General features: G+C 43.6%; 2 protein-coding genes across 2 annotated transcripts; one reads left to right on the forward strand and one right to left on the reverse strand.

Moving 5' to 3' along the window:
* Nucleotides 1–11,825: 11,825 nt before the first annotated feature.
* Nucleotides 11,826–16,702, reverse strand: LOC129148558 (zinc finger X-linked protein ZXDB-like). Its single transcript, XM_054713678.1, is given in 7 exon segments — nucleotides 11,826–14,293; nucleotides 14,295–14,668; nucleotides 14,719–15,768; nucleotides 15,815–16,058; nucleotides 16,061–16,450; nucleotides 16,453–16,657; nucleotides 16,659–16,702. Coding segments are annotated over 7 exon segments (2,508 nt in total). The 3' UTR covers nucleotides 11,826–14,092.
* A 4,612-nt stretch (nucleotides 16,703–21,314) lies between these two features.
* On the forward strand, nucleotides 21,315–21,578 carry LOC103302486 (transmembrane protein 258-like). Its single transcript, XM_054718408.1, has one exon. It carries the CDS (start codon nucleotides 21,317–21,319, stop codon nucleotides 21,554–21,556), a length of 240 nt encoding a protein of 79 aa, XP_054574383.1. The 5' UTR covers nucleotides 21,315–21,316; the 3' UTR covers nucleotides 21,557–21,578.
* The last annotated feature ends 897 nt before the right edge of the window (nucleotides 21,579–22,475 follow it).

The raw sequence follows: 22,475 nt of genomic DNA on the forward strand, positions 1-22,475 counted from the left end.
GTTTACCATTTTAAATGTGACTCTTTCCTTTTATCTTGCTAGAAGGATTTTTAACCCCTGTGTTGATATTTGATCAAGTGGAAAAGACCTGCATTTCAATTTAGAGCAACATGGTAAGGGAAAATTGATGGCTAAGAAAAACAGTTGCATATGATCTTTATGAATATTTTTTTAATATATTTTATTGATTTTTTACAGAGAGGAAGGGAGAGGGATAGAGAGCTAGAAACATCGATGAGAGAGAAACATCGACCAGCCGCCTCCTGCACAACCCCCACCGGGGATGTGCCCGCAACCAATGCACATGCCCTTGACCGGAATCGAACCCGGGACCCTTCAGTCTGCAGACCGACGCTCTATCCACCGAGCCAAACCGGTTTCGGCTATGAATATTTTAGAATGTGTATTGTCCTTTTCCCAATACTTTAAATCCATGGTCGGCAAACTGCAGCTCACGAGCCACATGAGGCTCTTTGGCCCCTTGAATGTGGCTCTTCCACAAAATACCATGGCCTGGGCAAGTCTATTTTGAAGAAGTGGCGTTAGAAGAAGTTTAAGTTTAAATAATTTGGCTCTCAAAAGAAATTTCAATCGTTGTACTGTTGATATTTGGCTCTGTTGACCAATGAGTTTGCCGACCACTGTCTTAAATGGAAAACGGAAAAGTTCAAATATAAGAAAATTTGCTTCAGATAGGAGTAATTTCTTGACAGTAATTAGGCTGCCAGCTTCATGCTGTAATGTGTCTTACTTCACTCTCGAGGCTAATTACATAGAGTTCAGTATTTTGAAGATTACTTCCTTTGTGAGTTCCTGGTGTTGACCTCATGTCAATGTTTAAAAATTGGAATGCTTTTTACGTGAAGTCAAAGAGAATACACCTAACGTGTTATTTTTAATAATTTTTTATTGATTTCAGAGAGGAAGGAAGAGGGAGAGAGAGAAAAACATCAATGATGAGAATCATTGATCAGCTGCCTCCTGCACACCCCCTACTGGGGATCGAGCCCACAACCCAGGCATGTGTCCTGACCGAGAATCAAACCATGACCTCCTGGTTCATAGGTCGATGCTCAACGGCTGGGCAAGCCTAACTTTTGTTGTGTGAACTATTATATGGACAACATTTAACATAATTTGAACACTTGTATGCATATATGCATAATCCATGGACACAGACAATAGGGTGGTGAAAGCCTGGGACAGCAGCGGGCTAGAAGGGGTCAATGGGGGAGAACGGGGACATATTTAATACTCTCAACAATAAAGATTAAATTTAAACAGTTTAAAAAATAAAAGTTAAGGAAAAATAATAAAAATCTGGAAGGATTCTTTACTTTAAAAAAAAAAGGGAGTTAATGATTCTGTACATTGTATTATTGGAGTTAGAGTGTGTCATGTGATAGAATGGCACTTTCTTAGAGCAGAAAGAAAAACCTTTCCCCCTTATATCAAAATGGTATTCATGCCCATATATTATCTCTTAGTGACTAAGAGAAAGAAGTAAAGAGGCCTAAGTAGTTTGTTCTCCTTTAGTAGGTACTATAGAGGATATGAGAAAATAATGAGGCCTGTTTCTATTCGCCAAGGAATTTCATTTAATATAGAAGGTCAAACCGTTACGTGACAAATAGAGAACAGTATGACTTCATTGGCAGCTAGTCTTAACTTCTCAATCATTTTTCCAGGAATATGTTTCTACCAGAGACATGGCTTTCTGGGAGAGAGGTTCATTGTACAATGCCAGCAATAGTCTGTGAGCTGGAAGTTCAGTTCATTGGATTCTTCAGAACACCTACCTTAGCCTAAATATTGTAATAAAACTATCAGATTCATAAAAATGGGTAAGTTGGTAAAGAAATGGAATTGTCCTCTCTCACACCTGAAAGCATAATGATATATTGAAAAGGAAAAAGTATTTAAATGTTCTTTTAAAATGGGGTAACATCTAGGTAAAACCACATTGACAATGGAATAAATGCCTAGAAATTTGGGAATATTACGTCTTAGCCTTAAATATTTGATCTGCTTACTTAATTGGTGGAGTTTCCTACATATTAGTAGTATGTTCATAAAAATTTGTTTTATTAACCATTACAAATGTCACAAATAACTAGTTGCATAGTATACAGATTATTGTAGCTCTCTGTAAATCTGATATGATCCCGGTACTTCTGTATATGTAAATGGTGCTTTTTCTAAATTCTAATACTAGTTTATGTAATTATCAGATAACTCTTGTTGTATAACTTTAAATGTCATCAATAGGGCCATGTAAGACTATGGTTTTAATTATAGCTCCTGATTTGTCAGTTCCATTACTTTTAACCATTCTTAGATGTAGCTGAATCTTGATCAATCCAAAATGATGGCAAGTAGAATTTTGAGATTAATATGGGCTCTACTGCTTACTTGGAGTTATAGACTCATGGGCTGGCCTTGCCACCACGCAGACAAAATTATGTGAAATCTAACCAGAACTGTGGGGATTTGCTGGCTCAACAACTAGAGCCATTCAAGCTCAGCCAACACCTTTAAACTCTTTAGCCAGGGTAGTGCTTGACAATAGAATTATCCTTGATTATTTTCTCACTCCCCAAGGAAGAGTTTGTACAATAGAAACAATCTCCTTAAACTTGCAAAATCCCTTAAAGGGCATTCCCCAGTTTTGCCTTTAGCACTCAAGGCTGGTTGGGATTTAAATTTTCTATATTTTCAGCTGGCTCTCAACTTGGCTCGGGTCTATTTTAAGATCTGGTTTGCTAATTTGTTTAAAATTCTTCATTTGGTGTCAGGTCCAGCCTGACGATTGAACCGGGCTGAGGTAGGGAGGTGGGAATTGAGAAATAGAAAGAATAAGAGAAACAAAAGCAAGAGAAACAGCAGGGTCAGGAGGTCAAAGAACTCTCGGGGAGCTCTGGCGACTTTTATTAGTAATACAGTGCTTTTTATACATGAGACACTAAGCAGGGAATCACTCACAAGGAAAACATTCTTTGTTTCTCTAAAATCACTACTGGAGGGATAAGTTGAAGGACAGGTTTCTTGTTACAATAAATCTCACTAGTTGGATACATATTTCTTGGTAAGCCATGAAAGTAGCTCTTATCCTACTGATAGCAGTCATATGAACAAACCCTGGGAAAGCTCTGTAGGCAGGGGCTGCTCTCGTTATACTGATTAGTTGCCATCCAAACAGGCCTGGGAAATCTGTGCGGGTAGGTGCCAGCCTCGCTAGCCCCTACAGGTGCAAGGACCAGGTCAACTTATATCTGGCTCCCACAATTTGGCACTAACCAGTTTGGCTCAGTGGATAGAGCTGATGCCTGTGGAGTGAAGGGTCCCAGGTTCGATTCCAGTCAAGGGCATGTATCTTGGTTGCGGGCACATCCCCAGTAGGGGGTGTGCAGGAGGCAGCTGATCGATGTTTCTAGCTCTCTATCCCTCTCGCTTCCTCTCTGTAAAAAAATCAATAAAATATGTTTAAATAAATAAATGTCTTCGTTTGTAACCTATTGATGTTTTGTATAAACAGGTGCCTCATCCCCCTCTAAAGACTTGAAAAATGTTTACAGGATGGATAGAAATGATCCACAATAGTTAAAACATTTACTCCTGATGCTAACTACCTTTTGTGGATTAGACCTGATTTCTCTTGATGTTATGAATTGAGTGTTTTTGTTTATACATGAACCCGTCCCATATTGACTTGGCCATTTTATAGGAGCCTGTCAAATTTCCTTGAATTTGACAGGTGCCTGAGAGACCTCTTGGAAGCAAATGGCTCTAGTGCTCCGTGGGCCACTGCTCAACCCAAGAGTCACACTGAGGGACTAGACGGAGCAGTTAGCCAAACCACTTCTGCACTGACGTGGGACAAGCTGACAGGTTTTTATCAAAAGGGGGATGTGGTCCTTGAGAAGAAATATATCTACCACGAAGGACTCCTCATAGTTAACTGGGCACAAATTCCTAACTAGGTTCTAGCAGGCATTTCCGACGGAAGCTTCTCACACTGCATTTCAGGGAAAATCTTCAGACTGAGTTTTATGGTGTGTAGTCTTCGTGTTTGACTTATTTTACTCAACATTTTGTTTGCTTCAGCCATGCTTTTGCATATAGAAATGGTTTATTTATTCGTGTTGTACAGAGTTCTATTGTATGCCTATATCATAGTTATTTTTATATTCTGTTTATGGGCATTTATGTTGTTTCGGGTTTGGCAAGTGGTTACATGGATGTATTCACTTTGTTAAAATTCATGGACATATATTCTTATGATCTGTTTGTAATATATGTTATGGTTCATTTTTAAAAATTATAAAAATAGTAAGTTTTACAAATAAACATTGCAGTATATAGTAGCTTAAAAATAATTCAAGAAATGATTAAAATATACAATCAGCTTCAAAGCTGATAACCTATAGGTTATCTAAATGCTTATTGAATTGAATAATCCATTGATGTTACAACAGAAAATCAAAAGAAAAATGAATTAGCAACTTCAATGGCATGGATCAAAAATTCACATTTAGTTTTAACATACTTTAAAAATTATTTAGAGTAGAAATAATTAAAAGTACTAACTACTAAGATTATTTGTCTTATCCTATATAATAAAGACATAGTATGCAAATTGTTCCCTGGACCTGGAGGTTGTCAGGGAGTTCAACGAGGGAGCGTGGCCAGCTGGGGGAAGGGAGGGAGTACCTGGCCAGCAGCCAGCAGCTGCTAGGGACCCTACCAGTGCACGAATTTTGTGCACTGGGACTCTAGTATATAAAATAATCCATAGCATCTAATTTGACCATATATTGGCATTTCATCAGCAGGGCCTAAATTTGGAAAACTTTTCACTTCTTACTTCTGAAAGCCAGATGGTATTAGACAGACAGATGACCAATGTTGCAATAACGTCTATTTGAAGTTTTCATATTGGAAATTGTAACTGGAAAATACTGAGCATATTTCAAAATTGCCATTGTGCATTTACCCAGATGTTGTTGACCAAAAACACTTAGCAAAAGCCAAAACACTTGACTATAGAGCAAACTTAACCCCTTTTTTTGTTGTTTAAATTTTATTTTCTCATTTATGCTTTTGGGAACAATCTTCAATAATTTTTGCAAATCCAGGTAACATTTTAGCTTTGAGAAACTCCCCCCCCCACCAAAAAAAAAAGAATCTAAGGTAAAGGACAATCAGAATCACTTTGCAAACAAGATCTCTGCAGTGAGCCTTTACAATGTTCAGTATACTGTGTGATACATAGATTTGGCAGTGAAAAAGGACTACCTGTCCAATGTCTATTATTGAAATTAAATATCATACAAAGTCTGCCAAATTTTTAAGGTCTCCTCTAAAGACTTAATACTAAAATGGGCTAAAATATGAGATTAATCAGCAAGATTGATAAATACAAAATCTGATTTAATATCAGAAATGAATCTTTTTTCCAAAGAATTTGTCCTTCATTTCTTTCTGCAAGCCTTCTCTGTTATCCAGTCAAGTATACAGCTAGCCTAGGTTTCTCCATTTTCAAAGTAGTCAACTTTCTAAACTTATAATTATGCACACTTACTTTCACAATGCTCCCAAGTTCTGTTTCTTTCTAAGTATATAAAGAAAGGGACATTTCGCCCGGCTGGTGTGGCTCAGTGTTTGAGTGTCGACCTATGAACCAGGAGGTGACAGTGTGATTCCTGATCAGGGCACATGCCTGGGTTGCAGGCTTGATCCTCAGTGTGGGACGTGCAGGAGGCAGCCAATCAATGATTCTCCTCATCATTGATGTTTCTATCTCTCCCTCTCCCTTCCTCTCTGAAATTAATAAAAATATTTTTTAAAAAAGAAAGTGACATTTCCAAGTGAGAAAGTGAGTCCTCAAATTAAAAAAGAAACAAATTTTACTTAATCAACATTTTAAAACGTGAGGCAAAAGTAATAAAAATGTAACATTTTTTTTCTTTACTATGTCATGGCACGTGATACAATTCTTATTGCTGTTATTGGTAATTAAAAATAATAATTGGCCCTATGAAGTGCTAGAATATAATGTGTCTTAAGGGGGAAAATGTTGCATTTCCTTAGAAACACCAAGTGCTAAATTTAGCATGAACTAGCTAATACCAACATGAATTGGTAAGGGGGAAAAGCACTCACTGCGACCAGCAGCAAATATTCTAAAATTGGAACTAGCCTGGAATGAACTGCAGCTCTGTTCACTGAGTCACTGCCTGTGAAATTTCCATTTCAGCTCTTTGTTTTGGCTGATTTCCCCCACAAACAGACATGTGACCAGTTTCCCTCTTCCCCATCCAGCAAAATGTAGTCTCACTACAGTTATATCCCTGCACTGTATGTATAAACAGGAAAGGGAAATAGATCCTGATAAAGATTGATCTCTTGGCTTTATTCCAGAGTTAATATGTCTGAGAGTTGAAATGTCTTTGTTTTTGCTATCATTTTGAACGGTTTTACATCTTGGAGACGTAGTGTTGCTTGTCACTCAAGAGTTTTGTTATGTGGACTTTGTTCCCCTTTCCAAATGGCTTAAGCTGCTTACATTTTATTCAGAATCTTAAATGCTTGCTTGATGATTACCCTCTCTCCACAGCTGGCGAGTTCTCAGGATTCTCTATGCTAAATTCCAGTCTTCAGTCCTAAATAGCTCAAGAAACTTATCTACCTTCTTTTCAACTAGTGTAGCTACATGACACTATTACTTTTTAAATTAAGGTCCTTGTTTTTTGTTTCAGAAAATTAAATATTGTTTTTGTGTCTAATATGAGGCAAGGGATTTTATTTAGCTTAATACCATTCATTGAAGCACTATGGTTTCCTCATTTGAAAATACCTTATTTGTCCCCGGCTGGTGTGGCTCAGTGGTTGAGTGTGGTCCTATGAACCAGGAGGTCACAGTTTGATTCCCAGTCAGGGCACAAGACCGGATTGTGGGCTCAATCCCCGGTGGGGGACATTAAAGAGGCAGGTGATAGATGATTCTCATCATTGATGTTTCTCTCTCTCTCTCCCTCTCCCTTCCTCTCTGAAAATCAATATATATATATATATATATATATATATATATATATACACACACATATATATATATATATATAATTTATTTATCTTATATGATTTCCAAAAGATCACTATCAGATAAAACATTTATTACATCCAGGATTCCAATCTAGAATAAATGAGAATAAACATAATTTAACATTTATTTCCCAAAGGTTTTTGATATAATTACTTAAGGTACCACCCAAAATTCTGTTTATATTTTAATAGGATAGTTCACTCTATTTGTTGTGTCCCAAATTAAATTTTAGATGCTTAGAATTTTTTAATAGCTTTGATAATCTGTGCATTGAATTTTCCTCATCACAATGTTTAGTCCATACTCTAAGAACAACTGCTATTCTCTACTATTCCAAAATGTAACTATTTAGAACTTGATTATATATTATTTTTCATTGCTTGATTTTTATTTCTACATCTAGATCATAATGTGTGTGAGCACAAGGACATAACTTGTCAAATATATGCTCAAAAAATGTTGGTCATACACACAGACAACAGTATTATGGTTATCAGAGGGAAGGGGGTTGGAGGAGCAGTAAAGGGTAAAGGAGGCCAAATACATGATGGAAGATGATTGACGTTGGGTGGTGGGCACACAATGCAATATATAGATTATGTATCATAGATATGTACTCTTGAAACCTATATAATCTTATTAACCAACTAGAGGCCCAGTGCACAAAATTTGTGCACAGGTAGGGTCCCTAGAAGCTGCCAGCTGGGGCCTCCCTTCCCCAGCTGCTGGCTGAGGCCTTCCTTCATCCCACACCGCCTCCTGGTGGTCAGCGCATATCATAGCGAGCAATCGAACACCTGAGGGGACACTTTGCATTTTACACTTTTATATATATAGATGTCACCCCAATACATGCTATGTAAAAAATTGTTAAAAAGGGAAAAAATAAGTTTGAACAAATTAATGAAATATACTTTTGTGTTATACCTCATAGTGCCTCACACAGAGTAGGACTCAATAATTACTAGCTGCTTAATAAGCTGGTAACAATATGATATTCCTAAGGGATTCACACCCTATTAATGCTCCAAAGAATCACTATCAGTTTTGTTTAAAATAATGAATTATTTGATGTAGCTAAGTCACAGATAATGTGTTTTGTAGTTCCATAAATGTCAGCAGACAACTAGAATGAGGTGAAGTGTCCTGTTGACAATGCGTAACAACAAATCCACCATCAAACAAAATGTAATTGCCAGGTAGTTATTTATGCTACCTACTTACTTTTCCACTCTTTGGACTCCATTCCTTCCGAGTTATCACCATTAGTGGTAAGGGTAACAATGAAAAAGAGAAAATATGTTAGGAGAAAATACATATATATAATATGTATGTAGATAACAGAGGATGTAGTTCCTGTGACTGAGTTCCCATACCATGTTCATTAGTGACCGCGATTATGAGTAAGAAACCCTCAGGACCACATGGAAGTTAGTTTTGGACAATCCTAGTACTGTCTGTTCCATTCTAAGAAAAATACAGGTAAAACTCAATCCAGCCCAGCTGGCATGGCTCAGTGGTTGAGTGTTGATCTAAGAACCAGGAGGGCACAGTTCGATTCCCAGTCAGGGCACATGCCCAGGTTGCTGGCTCCATCCTCATTGTGGGATGCGCAGGAGGCAGCTGATCAATGATTCTCCCTCATCATTGATGTTTCTACCTCTCTCCCTCTCCCTTCCTCTCTGAAATAAATAAAAATATAGATATTTTTTAAAAAATCCCTCAATCTAACAAAGTTAGTATTGCGGAACTATTGAGATTAATGACTAAACAGCATTTCCCAGTTTATAGAGAAATGATTTATTATATTAAGTACCACATAAAACATCCACTGATACCCAGAGTAGGGAAGAGAGTAGTAGTAAGAAAGAAGTGTCAGGGGAGATAGCTCATTTTGACGCAGAGTACTCTGGGTGGGTACTGTAAGAGGTTGAAGTCTGTAAATATTCAGGCAAATAGGAGCGCAAATATGAAATGTGAATCTGAGAGTATATGAGGGAGCCAAGGGAAATGAAAGGTCCCCGCTGTCTAATAGTGTATATATTCCACAATACTTAAGTGTTTATTTAGGGATAACCAAGACTTATCATTGCCCAATGAATTAAACATGCCCTAATCTTTTTTGCATATATATTTCTGAAAAATGCAATACCCAGCCCCAGCCAGTTTGGCTCAGTAGATAGAGTGTTGGCCCTTGGACTGAAGGGTCCTGGGTTCGGTTCTGGTCAAGGTCACATACCTCGGTTGCAGGCTCAATTCCCAGCCCTGGTCGGGGTGCATGCGGGAGGCAACCAATCGATGTCTCTCTCTCATATCGATGTCTCTCTGTCTCTCCTCCTTCCTTCCACTCTCTAAAAATCAATGGAAAAATATTCTTGGGTGAGGATTAACAACAACAAAAAAATTCAATACCCAAACTTCTTGTTCATGTTAATGAAATGCAATTTATAGTCTCTAAGAAATCCTTAGTCCTGCCACGCGGCTGGGCTAGAAATAATTTATGTCTTTCTTTTTCTGATGGATGTCCCATGTATTCAATGAGTCCCCCAATTATATTTGTTTCTCCAGTTTGGAAACATCTCCAATATCTGTCACTTCCTGACACAACTCCAGTCCTAGCCTTCATCACCACATCCTGAAATTATTACAATGAACTTCTAAATGATTTTTCTATCTCCCTCAATTAATCCACATTGCACATGCCTACTATATTACACTTTCTATACAGGGTGGGGCAAAAGTAGGTTTACAGTTGTAAGTACCTGAAAGAGTTTAATCTTGTATTATTTTTTCATTATTGTATTATTTTCCATACGAACGACTGTAAAGCTACTTTTGCCCCACCTTTTTTTATATTCTCATTTGACTTCCCTTCTTAGGTATCTTCACTGGCTCTTAACCAGTGGTCGGCAAACTCATTAGTCAACAGAGCCAAATATCAACAGTACAACGATTGAAATTTCTTTTGAGAGCCAAATTTTTTAAACTTAAACTTCTTCTAATGCCACTTCTTCAAAATAAACTTGCCCAGGCCGTGGTATTTTGTGGAAGAGCCACACTCAAGGGGCCAAAGAGCCGCATGTGGCTCGTGAGCCGCAGTTTGCCAACCACTGCTCTTAACCATGTCCAGAATAAAGTCCTGTCCACTGTGACTGCTTTTCATAGCTCCCAGAATTTGCTTCCATACTGAAATCTAACCCCAACACCCAGCACTTAACAAACAGGAGCTCTGTACAAGCTAGGTTTCTTTACCTTTACCAGTGTTGTGTGGTCAATTTTATCTCAAATTCTTGCTTTTCTCCTTGGCTGGAACTCATCTACTCTCTTCTCTATATAACTACATAGAACCATCCATTAAACCATAGCTACTAGCCCTCCTTTTCCTCTAAGCCATTAACTTGGTGTCAGAAAACGTTTGCTGCTATTATCTAGCTGTGAAATGTTTAATATATGAATTCCTATGTCCTCTCTAAAGTGAAGATGCGGCTCACATTTGACTCCTCTTATCTATGTCCCTGCTACTATACCTTATATTTTGCATGTAGTCAGTATATTAATTTAAAATATACAATAAGGTCCCTAGCTTAAAATTTTTACCAAACACCCATCAATTCAGATTTGACAAACATAAAAAATTCATTTGTAATGAGTGACTTGCTTGTTATATGTAGTTGTGATCTGTCAAAGTGCTTACATAATCTGCTCTCTAAATCCCCAACACACACTTCACTTTTTAAAAAAATTGATAAGCAAATCTTTTAAAAACCATAAATACATAAATTTAACCTCAGCCTTGTACTTCAATTATCCCATATTTTGAATGAACTGTATCTAAATTAGGTTTTATTATCAAATCATCAAGTGGAAATGTTTGATATCAATAATTACTAAGGGCTTATGAATATTCCCAAACAGGGAGTTAATCAATGCTTTATCTGGAATCAAGAAATAGTAAAAAATACCGCTATACCAAAGCTTTCTCTTATTTTTCCTGGATGGGAATGGAAAGCATTTAATCCACAGAGAAAAATGATCCTCATATTCTATCATTTACATCTACTTCTCAGGGTGAATGTATTTTAACTCATGAGGAACATGTCCAACAGAGTCCCCTGGACACAAACCTTCCTGCAAAAGCATGTTTTCAATTAACAACATTTTAATAAATCAAGGACTGAAGAGGCACAATAGGCAAATGAGATAATGAACATTAAGTCATGTCCCATTCTTTTAAAAGGGAAAATGTATGCCAACACCAACAGAAATGTAACCATTCACTTGTAGTCACATGTCTGACTACATTTCATGCCATTTTCATCATCATGTTGGGAAAATGGTATTAAAAGAGAAATATTTTGAACACACTGAAAGAAACCCTGTGAACCCACAAACAGTTACAAGGTTATCTTCAAGAAAAGTAAAATTTGTCCTTTGAAAATTCCACAGAATGTAACAAGTATATTTTCTATAGTGTTGAATGGGAGGTCATAGGAATGAAGTAAGGAAACAAAGTGAACAGATTTTAAAATATTTTATGGTTATATATCTTAACAGATGCCTATGACCTGAATGCTCACCTCAGGCTTCCGCATTCCTATCTGCAAGAAAAGAAGAAGCATATAGTTAAGAGAACTTAATAATAACACATTTTTTTTAAATGGACTTAAAAATATTTCCAAAGTGCTGAGGGAGAACTTTTAAATGAGTAGAAACAATCAAACTCTGACCATTTGTTTGAATTACAAATTTATGTATACTTTTCCTTGTTCACAAGATGAGTATAACCAATTTAAAAATTAGAAAGACGGTACAGATACATTTCAAAGTGGCAAATTTTAAAGTGCACTGCCAAACTGCTTATGATAAGTACTATACACAAACATCTACATGCAAACAGTACTGGGTTAGAATGTTTCAGAGCAACTAATAGTGTTTGTTAGCAGAACTACACGGTAAAAAAGTTAGAAAAGTAAAAGAAATACATCTCTCACTAAAATCTTACATAAAATGTCCCTATTATTTGATTCATATATAAACACAATGGCATCTAAATCCAGAAAATAATTTTAGTACACAGACTTATCATAAATTTTATGACCAAAAAAAAAAAAAAATGGGCCATGATGATAAAGGCTGAGAGATGGTGAATATGAAAAAAAAAATCTAATTAAATTTTTAAAAAAGAGATCATGGCGCCCGGCCAGTGTGGGTCAGTGGTTGAGCATCAACCTACGAACCAGGAGGTCAAGGTTCAATTCCCAGTCAGGGCACATGCCCGGGTTGCGGGCTCAATCCCCAGTGTGGGGTGTGCAGGAGGCAGCTGATCGATGATTCCTCTCACCATTGATGTTTCTATCTCTCTCTCCCTCTCCCTTCCTCTCTGAAATCAATAAAAATACAGTTTTTTAAAAAGAGATGATGTCAAGGACTGGTGTGCATGCGCTGGAGAATAGGTTGTAGAGGGAGCAGAGCTGGCAGAAGGTAACAGACATAAATTTAGGTGCAACAGAAAGAGTGGGTTATAAACAAAAGTGATCATGAAACTCAGAAGAGTAGAATGGGGGGGACTATACACACACACACACACACATACACACACACATATGTATATACATATACTATATATATACATATACTATATATATGTTACTGAGAAATATTCAATTGTAATGTAAGTTAGGTAGATTTTAATATGAATTATTATGAGATCTTGGCCACAACTATCTCATAAAATTGTGCGAATCAAATATAACTTTTCTGAAAATGCTATATAAACTATAAAATGCTATACTCACATAAGACAGCCACTATTTACTCAAAAAGCAAACAAAACCTCTCATTCCAACTCTGGGAGAAGGCACACAATGAGCTCTCTGGAGAGAGAGGGGAGAGAATCTCACTCCGGTCCATTCCCAGATTTTCTCAGAACTACAGGCTGTCTAGTCACTTTATGGGCTGCCTTTGAATACAGAGCAAAGACACTATAATTTGGTCTAATGCTCATGTGGACAATGTCATACAAGAATTGTGGGGACAAAAATCCTTCTTAATCTGTGTGTGGGGGGGAAAGATTTCCTTCCCTGCTCCTTAAGCTTCAGACAACTTTATTGACTGTATAAGTGTGATATTAAATTATGCCAATTTATCCTCTTTGAGGAAGGAAGGAGAGGGGCCGGAAATGTGATACAGATTCACTAAAACATGCCAAAACACGGAACGTTTTCCCTCCCAACACTAAGTGCTGGGGTAGACAAAGGCCAGGATGCACCATGTATATGCACACTGCAATGACGATTTACCGTTAGGGAACTGAGGTTTGGGGAGACTAAAGAACTTACTTAAGGCCACTTATTCAACAACACAAGTCAATTTGTTCTGGGACTGAGTTATAGCAAAGCCCTGGCACATTCCACAACAACACAATCTTACAGAAAAAAAAAAGAGGCTGTAAAGATAAACAGAGAAAAAGAACCAGCCCGTATTTTTATCTTTTTATCGTCCAATGTTCAAGCTCTACCACTACGTTTCAGAAATGCTTTGGCATTGTGTAAAATTTCCATTACTTTTAACGTTTAACAGCAGTGCCACAATTTCTGATCATTAACTCTCAATGCATTTTTCATCACGTTAGAGCACATGCAATAGTTAATCATTGTAAAATGTCCTAAGCTTTTCAAAAAAAGAGAGCACAATACCATGAAAATACAGAGCTCAGAGGACCTCAGAAGCAATCTATTGAAACGACCTCATTGTATAAATAAGGACATTAAGGCTCAGATAGGTTAAGTGACTTGCTCAGGGTCACTCAACTCAACAGTTCCAGATTCAAGGTCAGAATTGAAACCTGCAAATGCACAGCCCGGGGCCGAGTTCTCTTTGAAAGCCCAGAGGAAGGGCCGCAGTTCCACACCGAGTCCAGAGCGTCCTCAACATCGCGTGCAACGAAGACACGGGCGCCGCGCGGCGTGGCGAGGAATGCAGGGCGCGGGCTCATACCAGAAAGGAGCTGCCGGTCACCGTGATGAGGTCCGTCTCTTTGGGGCAGCCATGGCTCCCTGCGGGATGCGAGAAGCCGAACTGGGTGTCGTCCTCCTCCTGCGCGAAGAAGTCCGAGTCGGGGTGGACGGCCCAGTCGGCCTTGGAGGGCGTCAGCAGCTCGGAGACGCTGTTCTCGCAGAGGGTGCTGGACGGGGGTCAGCGCGTCGGTGTCCGCGGTCAGCTTGCTGCTGGGGGTCAGGGCCTGGGGCTCCTGGCCGGAGGTTTTCAGGGCCAAAGAGCCCAGAGACCCCAAGGGCCCCGCGCCCGGGCCGGACCCGTCGTCCAGGTCCAAGGGGCTCTGCTGAAAGCCGGTGGCCGTCGTGCCAAAGAACAGAGAGGTGTCCAGGCTCTGAGGGAGGTCGGCGGTGGCCATCAGCGCCCGCGGGTCCACGGGCTGCCCCACGGAGGCGCTGCTGTGGCCGCCGGCGGGGAGGCTCCCGGCCAGCGTGGGGCTCACGGAGGCCACGTCGATGGTCAAGATGCCCGAGTTGACCAGGGCCGTGTCCAGCACCGCGGCGGACCCGGGCTGCCCGCCGCCGCCGCCCCCGCCCCGCCGCCGCCGCCGCCGCCGCCGCCCCCGGGCCCCTCGGCGAAGAGGGACACCAGCTCGGCGTCGCTGAGGTCGCTCTGGCCCTGGCTGGTGAGCTCGCTGCTGGGCGTCAGCGCGCTGGCCGCCTCCAGCTGCGCCAGGAGGTCCGGGCCCAGGTGGTGCCTCTTGGCCATGTGCGTCTTCATGCTGTGCTTGGAGGTGAAGAGCTTGTTGCAGGCGGAGACGGGGCAGCGGCTCTTCCAGGTGTCCCCGTCCTGCAGGTGCTTCTTGGAGTGGATGTAGAGGCTGCTGCGCGCGGAGAAGCGGGCGGAGCAGCCCTCCACGGGGCACACGAAGGGCTTGGTGCCCAGGTGGGTGATGCTGTGGCCCTTGAGGTGCTCGGCCCTGGTGAAGGACTTGCCGCAGCCCTGCACGGGGCACAGGAACCTGCGGTCGTCGTCGTGCTTCCTCTTGTGCCTGAGCAGCTTGGACATGCTGGTGAAGGTCCAGCCGCAGCCGTCGAAGTCGCACAGGAAGGGCCTCTCGCCCGTGTGGCTGCGCAGGTGGATCTTGAGGCGGCAGGCCTTGTCGTACTGCTTGCTGCAGCCCGGGAAGGAGCAGGAGAAGAGCTCCTGCTCGCGGAAGTGGGCGCGGTTGTGCGAGAAGAGGGCGCTGACGGTGATGAAGGTCTTCTTGCAGCCCGAGAAGGCGCACTGGTAGGGCCGCTCGGGCTCGAAGTGGCTGCGCTGGTGGGCGCTGAGCTTGGCCTGCGTGGGGAAGCTGTCCTCGCACACCTCGCACTTGAAGGAGTTCTCCTGCTCGTGGCCCTTCATGTGCGCCTTGAGGTTGTACACGGTGGTGAAGCTCTTGCCGCAGCCCTGCGCCGGGCAGCCGAAGGGCCGCAGCTTGTCGTGCGACTGCAGGTGCCGCTTGAGCTTGTAGGACGTGGTGAAGGTCCAGCCGCAGCCGCCCAGCGGGCACTTGAAGGGCCGCTGGCCCTGGCTGCTGCTGTGCGTCAGCAGGTGCACCTTCAGCTGGTGCTTCTTGGCGAAGGTCTGGCCGCACTGCGCCTCGGGGCACAGGTACAGCAGCAGGCCCGCGGCGGCGGCGGCGGCGGGCGGCGGCGGTGGCGGGGCCCAGGGGCGGCGCGCGGGGGCTCGGGGCGGCCGGGGCCGGGGCCGGGGCCGGCGCCTCGGCCTCCGCCTCCTCCTCGGGCGCGGGCTCCGCGGGCTCGGCGGGCTCGGCCAGCAGCAGGTCGGGCGGCCGCTCGGGGCAGTCGCCGGGCTGCGCGGCGTGCGGGGCCCCGGCCGGGGGCGCGATCGGGCCCGCGGGCTGCGGCGCGGGCGGCGGGGCGGGCGCGACCCCCGGCTCCCAGGCGGGCGGCGGGGGCGGCGGGGGGGCGGCGGCGGCGGCGGGGGCGCGGCGAGGGTCAGGACGCCGTTCTCGAAGCGCAGCAGCAGGTTCTGGCTGTGGAGGGTCACGGTGCCCGCGAAGGCCGCGGCGGGGCCCAGGCCCGGCCCGGGGAGCGGGGCGGCCCGCGGCGGGGCCGGCGCCGGGGCGGGGAGCGCGGCCGGGAGCGCCGACAGGCAGCGGGGCCCCGGCGCGGGGCGGCCCGCGGGGTTCGCGCCGCCCTCGCCCCCACGGGGCCCGGGGCCCGGCCCGGCCTCCTCCCTCCACACGGGCCCCGCGGCCTGGCCGCCGCCGCCCGCGGGCCCCACGTCGCCACCCACCGGGTCCAGCAGCACCAGGAAGAAGTCGTCGCCGCCGCCGCCGCCGCCGCCGCCGCCCCCGCAGCCGGCCCGGGCCTGGGCGCCAGAGGGCTGGGGCCTGGGCCCCGCGAGGCCGCGCGGGCCTCCTGGCGCCGCCGCCCGCGCCCGCCATCTTGGGGGCCCCGCAGCAGCAGGAGGCGGCGCGCGGGGGCCTGGCCGGCCCGCGGGTCGAGGGCGCCGTGGACGCGGCCGCCGCCCGCGGGGCTGCGGGCGCCGCCGGCCTGCAGGCGCCCCGCGGGCCGGGAGCAGCCCCGGGATTTCCATGGCGGCGTCCGCAGGCTCCGCTGGCGCCGGCGCCGGGAGGAGGTGCGACCCCGCCCCCTGCCGCGGGCCCGAACACGCTCCGGAGGCGAGTGCAGCGCGCACGGACCCGCCCTATCAGCTCCGAAAACGTGGGAGCGCCACGGCCGTTTACACGCCGTGGGCCGGGGCCGGGGCCGGGGCCGGGGCCGCGAACGCGCTGGAAAGCCCCGCGGCGGCGCCCGCTGCCCCCCGCCCCGCGCGCCCCCCCAGTCACTTCAGGGGGAACGCCGCCGCCTCCCAGGTGAAGGGCGCTGACAGCTCCCGTGGAGGCGGCTGCAGTGCCCAGAGGTGTGTCTGTCTGTCTGCCCACTGCAGCCCGGGTCCCCCTCACCCTGCCTGTCACCCACCGCCAACACCCACCCCCCGGGGCTCAGCCCGGGCTAGTGCTTCTCCCGTGTGAGCACTGATCGGCTGGACGGACGGACGGACGGACGGCTGGACGGCGCGGTATTCCTCAGAGGACAGTCTGTGTCAGCCTCAGTCTACCCAGTGCCGGCAATCCTCCCGAAAGGGACGTCTTTTTTGTTTGTTTGCTTTCTGGGCAACTTCCGTATCCACAACTGTCCTGACCAGGAAAATTTGGTACCCGATATATATTTTTTAAAGAAATCTTTAATGATATCAGAGAAGAGGGGAGAAGGAGAGAGAGAAGAAACATCCATGATGAGAGAGAATCATTGATTGGCTGCCTCCTGCGCGCCCCACACTGGGGGATCGAGCCCACATCAGGGCATGTGCCCGGACCGGGAATCAAACCGTGACCTCCTTGTTCATGGGTCGATGCTGAACTACTGAGCCACACTGGCCCGGCAGAGTTTCATAATTCAGATGGTTACTTTGATTCGGCAAACGGTTACTTTGCTTGGCAAATGGTTAATTAATTTAACATCAGTTATTTCATATATGCGGATGCAAGGTCCCTCCTTCAAAGCCCATTGGATTCATATAGTCACTGGTTTTTGTCTCTGTCAGTATTTCCCAAACTCTCCAGACCCAAGCCGAGGAGAGCTTTTTAGTGCCCTCCCCCTGGCTTCCTTTTCCTCAGCCTATCAGACACATGAACTTAACCTTTCCAAGAAGAAGCACTTCCCCAAAAGGTCGACTGTGAGCTGCCTTGCAACTATGAAGTGGGATCTTGAAGTATGAGGAAGTATTGGGAAACTGAAGAACTGTGGACTACGGGCGGGGTTGGCTCAGAGGTTCAGGCTGGACCTATGAACCAGGAGGTCAAGGTTCAATTCCCAGTCAGGGCACATGCCAGGGTTGTAGGCTGCATCCCCAGTAGGGGGCGTGCAGGAGGCAACCAATCAGTGATTTTTCTCTCATCATTGATGTTTCAGTGTGTCTCCCTCTCCCTTCTCTGAAATCAATAAAACTGTATTTTTTAAAAAAATAAATGAACTGTGGCCCTAGCTGGTTTGGCTCAGAAGATAGAGCATCGGCCTGGGGACTGAAGGGTCCCGGGTTCGATTCCGGTCAAAGGCACATGCCGGGATTGTGGGCTCAATCCCCAGTAAGGGGCGTGCAGGAGGCAGCCAATCAATGATTCTCTCTCATCATTGATATTTCAATGTCTCTCCCTTCTCTGAAATTAATAAAAATATATTTTTTAACAAAACTCTGGACAAGGATTGGGTGGAATATTTTGGTAATGGAACAGTCCAACCCAGTTAGCATACTTGCCTCACCAAGTGGTATTTGCCATAACTGCTCCTCACTTTTTCATTTCCCAGCCACAGGTACCTAAGACAGAGTGTTCCTTAAATGTCAGACTTCTGACACATAATTGTGCCCCCAAGTGGTTCACATCAGAATCAGACAGGCTCCTGGGCCATTAAACTGAGAAGCCAGACCTTGCTTGAGAGACACATTACTAACAGTAAAGAAAAAGGTACATTTTGTAGCATATGAAGAAATAGTTGGACTATATGACCCAAAATGAAAAAAAAAAAAAAAGCAATGGCACATTAAAATAAAGATAATATATGGTGCCAGGTGGGTACTGGAAATATCAGGGGGAACACTTTGTGAAGTATATGATTGTTTAACCACTGCACTGCCTCTGAAACTAATACAAAATAATATTGAATGTAATTGAAAATAAAATAAAAAATAGCAAAACAAATAGAAAAAGTAAGTCTTCAAGATTTTGACTTATTATTCACTTAAAAGAAAAGTGAATTGGCTAATAAATTGTCAAAGAACTTTTAGGCCTTAATGCACTGTTTTCAGAGATCTTTCATTCCAAACATGTTTTTCTATTTCTTAAATTTAACAAAAATCCTTATGTATGCACTCCTGAAGCCCTTACTACAATCAAAATAGTGACCATAACCATCACCTTCAAAGGTTTCTTTGTGCCCTAGCCAGTTTGGCTCAGTGGATAGAGCACTGGCCTGTGGACTTAAGGGTCCTGGGTTCGATTCTGATCATGACTGGGTTGCGGGCTTGATCCCCAGTACAGGGTGTACAGGAGGCAGCCAATCAATGACTCTCTCATCATTGATGTTTGTATCTCTCTCTTCCTCTCTGAAGTCAATGAAATTATATATATTTTAAAAGTTTCTTTGTTTTCCTATGTATTGCTTTCCTCTCTACCCATCCGCACCCCTATCCATACGCAACACTAATTTGCTTTCACTATAGATTAATTTGCATTTTGCTGAATCTTATTTAAATGGAAACATACACTATATTCTATTTTTTGTCCTTTCTTTTAAATCCTCACCTGAGGAGTGAGGATATTTTTCCCATTGATTTTTAGAGAGAGTGGAAGGGATGGAGGAGGAGGGAGAGAGAGAGAGAAACATATATGCATCTATGTGAGAGACACATCAATTGGTTGTCTCACACACACACACACGAACCCCAGAGGTGGGGATAGAACCTGCAATCCAGACACCAGCTCCTGACTGGGAATCGAACCTGAGACTCTCTAACCACTGAGCCATACTGGCCAGGGCTTTTTTATCCCTCTTTTTTAAAGCACAGCATAATTATTTTGAGAATTACTCATCCTGTTCTTTTAAGCAATAATTCATTTATTTCTGTTGTTCTGTATTTCATTGTATGATTATTTGAGTTGTTTTTAGTTTTTGATTATTACAAATAAAGCTGCTATGAATATTCATGTACAAGTCTTTGTGTGGACCTATGCTTTCATTTCTCTTAGATAAAAACTTAAGAACAGCGGTATGGTGTGTTAACATTTTAAGAAACTGACAAAGTGTTTCCAAATACCCATAACCACATATACTCTGATCACATACTTATGGAGCCTTGATATGGTCAATATTTTTATTTTGAGCCATTCTAATGTATGTGTTGTGGTCTATCATTTTAATTTTAATTAACATGTCATTAATTACTTATAATATTGAGCATCTTTTCAAGGGTTTAATTGCCATCCTTTTATTTGGTGAAGTTTCTGTTAAAATATTTGTTCATTATGACTATTGGTGGTTATATTTTGTATATATTTTCTCATTATTTGTCTTATCTTTAATTTTCCTAAAGTGTATTTTTATTTTTTTAATTTATGTATTTTAAAATTTTTATTTTATTTTATTGATTTCAGAGAGGAAGGGAATGGGAGAGAGAGAAACATCAATGATGAGAGAGAATCATTGATCGGCTGCCTCCTGCAAGCACCCTACTGGGGATGGAGCCCGAAACCAAGGTACACGCCCTTGACCGGAATCGAACCTGGGACCCTTTCACTGAACCAAACCAGCTAGGGCCTAAAGTGTATTTTTAGAACAAACTTTTTTAGTTTGGATCAAGTCCAATTTATTGATTTTGTATATTATACTCCATGTGTTTGATGGCTTATTTAAGAGATTTTTGTCAAATCCAATTTCACTTCGATTTTGTCCTGCCCTTTCTTCTAGAAATGTTATAGTGTTAGTTCTTACATTTAATTCCAATGTCCATTTCTAGTTCATTTTTGCATATGGTGTAAGGTAAGGTTTAATGGTCATTTCCTTTCTTTTTTAAATATATGTTATTGATTTTTTACAGAGAGGAAGGGAGAGGGATAGAGAGCTAGAAACATCGATGAGAGAGAAACATCAATCAGCTGCCTCCTGCACACCCCCCACTGGGGATGTGCCCACAACCAACGGTACATGCCCTTGACCGGAATCGAACCTGGGACCCTTCAGTCTGCAGGCCGACGCTCTAGCCACTGAGCCAAACCGGTCAGGGCTAGTGGTCATTTCTTTTAACTTATGGGTATCCAATTGTTCCAGCATCAGTTCCTGATAACAGTATCCTTCCTCCGCTGAAATGAGTTTTGCACCTTGGTTGACAATCAATTGACTGTATCCATGTGGGTCTATTTCTGGATTCTTCTGCTAAATTGATCTGTGTCCCTGTACTTTGTCCCAATGCCATACTTTCTTGAATTCTGTAGCTTCATGCTAAGTCTTGCAACCTGGTGGTCAGTGTAAGTTCTCAAATGTCACTATTCATATTCAAACTAACTTTGAATAGTCTAAGTCCTATGTACCAGTATTTCCATATAAATCTTAGAAATAGCTTGAGGGAGTGGCAGATTACCCAGTGCCCGGCAAAATGGAGCTCAAGGCCATGAGCAGATACACCAGCCCCGTGAACCCAGCCGCCTTCCCCCATCTGACCGTGGTGCTGTTGGCCATTGGCATGTTCTTCACCGCCTGGTTCTTCGTCTGTGAGGTCACGTCCACCAAGTACACTCGGGACATCTACCAGGAGCTCCTCATCTCCTTGGTGGCCTCGCTGTTCATGGGCTTTGGGGTCCTCTTTCTGCTGCTCTGGGTTGGCATCTATGTATGAGCTCCCACAGGCTCCAACCAGGCAGCTGCACTGAACCCCTGCTTTTGTAAATTATTTTTTTTTTTACTGTTGCTGGAGGTGTCCCGCCTGCTGCTCACAATAAAGTAGATGTGTGACAAAAAAAAAGAAAGAAAGAAGAAAGAAAGAAAGAAAGAAAGAAAGAAAGAGCTTGAATTGTTGCCTTACCTATAGAGAAAGGTAAAAATGGCATCTGATGTCTTATCAGAAAAAAGTGTTTTAGTCCATTTGTTTTGCTATAAAAACATACCACAGACTGGGTGGTTTAGAAACAACAAATTATTTATCACAGCTCTGAAAACTGGAAGTTTGAGATCGGGATTCTACTGAGGTTGGGTGAGGTCCCTCTTCTGGTTTGCAGACTTCTCCTTCTATCCACACAGAGTGGAAGGAGCTAAGCAACTCTCTGGGGAGCTTTTTATAAAAAAAAAAAAAAACACTAATACAACTCATGCACGCTCCACCTTCATGACCTAATCACCTTTCAAGGCCTAGCCTACTACCATTACCTTGGTGGTTAGAAATGTTTTTAAACAAATACTTTTTAAATTTTTAAATATTTTTATTGATTTCAGAGAGGATGGAGAGGTAGGGAGAGATAGAACCATCAATGTTGAAAGAGAATCATGGATAGGCTGCTTCTTGCAGGTCCCTCACTGGGGATTGAACCCACAACCTGAGCATGCGCCCTGACCGGGAATCAAACCGTGACTTCCTGGTTCATAGGTTGATGTTCAACCACTGAGCCACACCTGCATGCAATAGAATTTTAACATATGAGTTTTGGGGCGGGGAAACCAACATAAACAGCATTTGAGGGGCGGTAAAATCTTTGAAAGCTGCACCAGTTAGTTGGACAGACTGGCCCTCTCTTCCTACATCAGGGACTGTTTGGAAGACA

The sequence above is a fragment of the Eptesicus fuscus genome, chromosome 1 (genome assembly GCF_027574615.1).
Source record: "Eptesicus fuscus isolate TK198812 chromosome 1, DD_ASM_mEF_20220401, whole genome shotgun sequence".
Classification (NCBI taxonomy): Eukaryota; Metazoa; Chordata; class Mammalia; order Chiroptera; family Vespertilionidae; genus Eptesicus; species Eptesicus fuscus.

Bases quoted from the DNA above. Each gene is read 5' to 3' on its own strand.
- LOC103302486 (XM_054718408.1), top strand. From the start codon at position 21,317: ATGGAGCTCAAGGCCATGAGCAGATACACCAGCCCCGTGAACCCAGCC.